At 56.5% G+C, this 6000-nt stretch overlaps 1 protein-coding gene across 5 annotated transcripts in view; it reads right to left on the bottom strand.

The window, feature by feature from the left end:
- Positions 1-775: 775 nt before the first annotated feature.
- The window catches only part of HSPA12B (heat shock protein family A (Hsp70) member 12B), a 77424-nt gene continuing 72199 nt past the window's right edge, over positions 776-6000 (bottom strand). For all 5 annotated transcript variants that reach the window (XM_043512866.1, XM_043512867.1, XM_038400816.2 and 2 more), the window contains 2 exons: positions 5683-5786; positions 776-3859 (listed from right to left, as the gene is read on the bottom strand). In XM_043512866.1, the coding sequence (XP_043368801.1) occupies positions 3216-3859; positions 5683-5786 (748 nt within the window). In that variant the 3' untranslated portion in view covers positions 776-3215. The remainder of the gene's footprint in view (positions 3860-5682; positions 5787-6000) is intronic.

The raw sequence follows: 6000 nt of genomic DNA, 5'->3' as shown, positions 1-6000 counted from the left end.
GGTGTGTTTTTTCCTTCCCCACCTTATTTCCTATTCCTCTCCTGTTTCCTTCTGTCTAATCAGAGCTTGGTTTAGCTGGCCAAGATTATATTTTGCAACATAGCTGTGAGCCTGTGACCAGAAAGGCAGTAATGGCAGTTCCCTAACTAGCCTGATGCTGGTAAGAGTTTGCCAGGGCTCGCAGTGGCTGATCAGACCATGGGCTGGGTCTGGGTTGCTCAGGCAGTGAGCTGGCCAGTGAAAGTCAGCACCAGAGTCAGAAGTTGTGTTTTCTCTCCGGGGACGTATTTGTCTTTTAGCAAAGCGGCTCAGTCTATAACAACAACCACAACAGTGACTGCTCCAGCCCATCTCAGCTAATGTCCTCTCTGTTCCCCAAGCGGAGGGGTAGCATCATCTTTGGTCCCACCTAGGAGCCTGTCAGACAAGGGGCTGAGGTCTCTATACACCCTACCCCGAACCTTGTTTAAAACTTTAGTGCCGAGATCCTTTGGGCCCATTTATTCCAACTTAAAACAATGAGCCTCCACTCCCTCCCCCACATGATCCCTCTCTCCTTCAGCTGGGCCCCACCTTCCCTTCTGCAGCATGGGAAGAGTGGTGTGGGTGTGATTCCTTCACACCCGCTGGTGAGCCCCCATGTTAAGAACACCTGCTCCAGGTTGAAGATGGCAACTTAGTTCTTCTAACATGGCACAAGGGCGAAAGCAGACCTGCTCTCGCCGCTGCTTTTACGCCGTTTCCCGCCTCAAAAGCATTTTCCCCCTCCCCTGGCTGCAGAAGAGTATAATAGTTTATTTTGATTTCCATCACATAGCATACTTCTCTTAAACACGGGATAAAGGCCACACCCTCGCCTCACTAGTGCCACAGATCCAGCCATAGTGCTTGGCTCTTATACCTGGGGGGGGTTTACATGTGATATATAAAAATAAAAATTTGGGTTTACAAAAAAATACATGTATTTATCAAAAGGAGCCTTTGTCACCGGTCACCATTGCTTTGTCCCCAGCCACACAGCCTGCCAGTAATCTATAGATCAACTGGTATCAACCACGGCACCTCTTCCTTCTTTTGCCCCAACGGCGTCTGTCTGTGGTCGCTTCGGCTGAGCGGGGCCAGGAAAGAGGTTCCTGACCTTTAACTCCTGGGTAGGGACTAGCTGGCCAGTAGAATATTCATTAGCCAACTAAGGCAGCTCCCAGGTGCCAAACGAGCCAGCAAAGCTAGTCAGGTGGGGCCAGCGGTGTGGCAAAGTAGGATTTTTTGTAATATTTTTAGGAAGCCGCAGCGTGCCTCAGTTTCCCCTGTATGCTGCATTGTTACCTAGTGGGGGGAACAGGTCTGCTTGCTCTTTGCAGAGGTTACGGATGTGGATGGCTCCTAGCTGTCTGGGGCCTTAGGGCCCATATCAGTGGAGCATCTGAGAAGACAATAGCAACCAAGGACCATGGAGGGCCCACCCCTCGGCCGGAAGCCATGCAGTGTTTGCCCAGCTGGGGAACAAAGGATGGGAGTGCAGGGGGGTAGTTGAATGCTGGCTGTTGCAGGAGACGGGGCCCCCCTGAGCTGGGACAACGCGAGGTCAGAGGGACAGGGCTCTGGGCTCTGAGCTGATTAGGATGGAGTGGGCTAAAACTTTCTTTTCCTTATGCTAACCCAGGATGTCTTCTGCTGTGTTTCAGTCACCTAATAAACCCCACTGCATCCCCACGCTCTGTGAGTGCCCCTGCGTCGCTCCCTAAGATCTTACAAGTCTCCCTGGGGGCCTGTCTCAGTGGGACTTGCAGAGTGGAGCTCACGGGATGAAGGAGGGGTCCCAGAGGTCCAGCCTACGGAGGCGGTGAAGCATGGCTCACCCTGGAGGAAGAACAAGATCCCTAGAGGGTCTGGCACAGAAAGGTTCCTCCTGGAGACTGTTCCAAAGCTGGGGCCAGAGCTCCAATCCTGCGGCTCTGTGCCTGGTGGCAAGCCCCAGCGGGGTACAGAACCGCAGTGCAGGAGCAGCGAGGCGAGCGCAGGTGAGCTGGATGCACTCCTGGACTGAGCATGACCCCACAGCTGCCAGGGCAGAGCGCTCCCACTGGTTTCAGTCCCTGGAGGAGCGAGTGCCACTTACTGCCTTGCATGCAGAGGTCACGAGGAGAACAACAGCCGGGGAGCTCTCTGAACTTCCGGCCAGTAAACCGGCCAGGCACCGATGCCTACGTCATGGAGACGAGCCACTTTATCACTTCACCTCCTGCTGGCTGCCTGGCTGCGTTTGCTGCCAGCTTGGCTTTTTGTTTACTTGGCTGAGACATGCACGTGTGCCTGGGTGCTGGGCTGAAATCCTGCTGAAGATCCTGCTAAGGAGCACTCTTGAGAGGCCTTTGGGACCCAAACTGTGAGTCTGACTGGCTTGAGCCTCACGCTCCAGGGGGAACTTTCCCAAGATAAAACAAACCAAAAACAAATCCGGATTCTGAGTAAGAGGAAGAAGGGTTGGCAGCCGGAGGACGCCTTCTCTTGTAGCGTTCTTCCTACAGGAGCAGAGGGCTTGTGACTTTGTGAACGTAGAGGGTCCTTCTCCCTCTTCAAAGAGGCTGCCGGCAACATTGTCCAGCTCGGGTGAAGTAGCTACTGGCTTAGAGCTCATGGAAACTGAGGGGGTGGATCACTTGATGATTATCCTATTCTGTTCATTCCTTCTGAAGCACTTGGCATTGGAAGGCAGGATACTGGGCTAGATGGACCAGTGGTCTGACCTAGCATGGCCTTACTTATGTTCTCAGGGTCACTGCTGCCTTGGCGTGTCCCTGTAGGATAGATTTTCTTCATCATCCTGCTGTGGCGGAGGGTAGCCTTGTGACACAGCAACGCCATGTCGGCCATGAGGTGAATTCAGGACTCCTCTGATGGAGTGTGTCTGGCGCAGGGACATGAAAAGCACGCCTGGAACCTTGACCGCGACCTCTGCCAGGGTCCCAGTGAGGACCATAGGTTCCCCATGGCTTGATTAGGTTTGTGAGTCAATGAACCATTGTTCCCTGGCAATGTAAAGCTCTTCCAAGTCTGGTATCGCTGCTGCTGAGAATGCAAAGTGACTGCATCTCGTGGTGTGAAACACGCATGGACGTGAGCACCGAGGTATGTGCTGTCAGGGGAGAGGGGCAGACGGTTGTGGAAGATGCCCCACGCCCCCGCAGCCTCTGAGCTGTCCTTTCCTTTGGGGCTCAATTGGACAGGAAATCGATGGCAGCCCTGACTGTCTTGGAGGTCCTGACGTCCATAGCTGCCACCTTGAGCTCCGTGTCCCCGAACTGCATGCTGGCCCGGATCTCCCGCCGGCGGCTCTTGGGGCAGCTCGGCTCGTCCAGCTCGTCCAGCTCCAGACTGATGGTGCCGCACTTCCTCACCCCTGGGTCGGTGATGTAGACCACGTCATCCGAGGTGCAGCAGTAGATGTTGATGATGATCTTCCGCTGCCCCACCCTGGCCGGGCAGTAGCTTCTCTGCACCACCTCGCCCAGAGCCACCGACTGGTCCACGGAGACAAACTTCTCAAAGATGTCTGTGCACCAGTTCTTCCCCTCCTTCACCAGCAGTTTCTCCTTGGGGTGCTTCCCCTCGACAAATTTGTTGAGTACCCCCACGCCGTAGGTCAGGGGCGAGCGCCTGACCCTGACGATGGTGGGGTCGAGGCCAAAGAGCACCGCCCCTTTGAGGATGGTCAGCCCGACGTCCTGGGGGATGATGACACGACACAGGCCGCTGAAGGCCGATTGGACGGCGTGCTGGAGCATCGCTGACTCGGCAAAGCCCCCTACCAGGAAGAGGAACTTGATGCCTTTGACGTCTGGCTTCTTCAGGAGGTCGTCTGGAAAAGGAAAAGAGGGTTAAACAGTGAACCTGGCCCTGCTACTGACTGGGTTTGGGTGGGCGGCCGGCTGCCGTAACATCTTCATTAACCCCTGGGAAGAGCAGGGGAGTGGCCCGTGAGGGACCGCGATGGAGGAGTTGGGGAGCGGGGAGAGTGACTCAAAAGGAGCTGATCCAATAGGATTTAGCTAGGGAAAGTCCCAGTGAATCCATGGAGTGGGGGTGGGGGTCATGACCCAAAACAAAGCTATTCAGGGAGGGGGCGCTGGAGGGGTTGAAGGGAAGGATGGACTAGGGCCCTAGCCTGGGACAAGGACTCCAGGATTCATTTCCCTGGTCTCACTCATAGGCCAGAAGGGACAACGGTGCACATCGTTTGACCTCCCACGTAACCCCGGCCAGAGACCTGCCCTGAATTAACACCTGTTGGAACCGGAGCACGTCGGGCAGAAAATCACCCTGTCTGGAGTTAAAAATTGCCCCAATGAAGAATCTCAACCACAACCCTGGGAAAATTGTCCTGCGGGCAAGACTTTGGGTTGGTCAGTGTCTCTGTGCCTCAGTTTCTCCTCTGTTCAGTGGGGATAAGAGCTCTGCCCTACAGCCAAATCCATTAAAGACAGTGAAACTCTCAGACCCAATGGGGGCCGGAAAAGCAGCGAGGCAAAGACCCAGCGGGGCGAGTGGGCAGCAAATTTAGGCGGGAGTTTGCAATGAGCTGAAGTCTGTAAAGTGGAGACTCGTGTGCACGTTAGATCAGGTCCCTGGGAAGGCACAAAGGCTAGTGCAATTCTGGGCTGGAGAAGCATAAGAAACGGCCAGCCTGGCTCAGATCAAAGGTCCATCTAGCCCAGTGTCCCGTCTGCCGCCAGTGGCCAATGCCAGGTGCTTCAGGGAATGACTAGTTGGGATTATGGGTTCTAGGGCACTTCACACTTGTCAACACTGAAAATGGTGACAGGGAGAGGAAAGTCCCTTTCCCACAGCCCTGCAGCGACGTCGCTGCGTTGTCAGATATTGACGCAGGGGGGGCTGGTCAGAGATGAGCAGCTGAAACGCTCAGGGCCTGGGAGGGATCCATCTAGGAGTTATATCTGTGGAACTGGTGCAGGTGGAGAACAGACCAGGCAACCGGTAGTGGTACTGGGTATATAGTGGGACACAGTCTCTTTAGGTACCTGTATGGCCTCATCCCCCCCCCCCCCCCCATGCTGCAGTGTCTGAGCATCTCACAGACATTAGCAAATTTCACCTCACCCCGGTGAGGTAGGTATATCACCACCCCCTGTTTTATAGATGGGGAAACTGAGGCACAGAGAGCTGAGTAGCCCAAGGTCACCCAGGGAGTCTGTGGCAGAGTTGGGAACTGAGCCCTGGTCAGGCCATGGAACAGTCTCCAAGCAATCACCCGAGCCGACGGCGAGCCTCTGAACCCACTGGCACACGTGCCGCAGAGAGTGACTCTGTACGGGGCATGGGATGGCCCCGGGGAACTGGAGTCAAGGACCTGCCTTGGTACCGCCCCCCTCCCCTAGTCCTGACCCTCCTCGGGGCTCACCACCTCCAGCGAGGGGGACAAGCCGTGGTTGGAGCCCAGGAGACGATGCTGGCGTGTGGACTCGGGCTGGAGCACAGCCAGCTGGGAAAGGCTGGAACAAGGGAGCCGAGGTTCACGGCTCTGCCCCTCGCTCAGCAGGGGTGCGGGAGGGGGGAGCGCCTCTCTCCCCAGGCTGGATCAGGCCCCGCAGTAAGGGAAGTAGCAGGGCTGGGGGCTTGACCTGGGGCCGGGGAACCAGCCAGCGTCCCTTCGCTCGGCCCTACCGATGTGCCGGATGATCTGGCTGATGGTCGGCTGGAAGAGGTCGTTCATGGCCTCTGACGACATTCGCAGCATCCCCTGCGAGGACCACTTCACAAAGTTCACGCTGGGGGCACAAGAGCGGAGGGGAGTGACTCTCCTGGGCTCCCATAGGCAGGGCCAAGCGGTGCCCAGCCTCCCAAGGGCTGCTGGCCAGGGCTGCCCACTCTCATGCTTGCTGCAGAGAGCAATGGGGAGGGGGCTGTGTCCTCCTGCCCCCTCTCCCCATTGCACCCATGGGGGCTGTGGGCGTCCTGCCCCCATCACCTTCCCCCCCATGG

Source organism: Dermochelys coriacea, chromosome 4 (genome assembly GCF_009764565.3).
Source record: "Dermochelys coriacea isolate rDerCor1 chromosome 4, rDerCor1.pri.v4, whole genome shotgun sequence".
NCBI lineage: Eukaryota > Metazoa > Chordata > Testudines > Dermochelyidae > Dermochelys > Dermochelys coriacea.
This window is presented reverse-complemented; position numbering and strand designations above follow the sequence as displayed.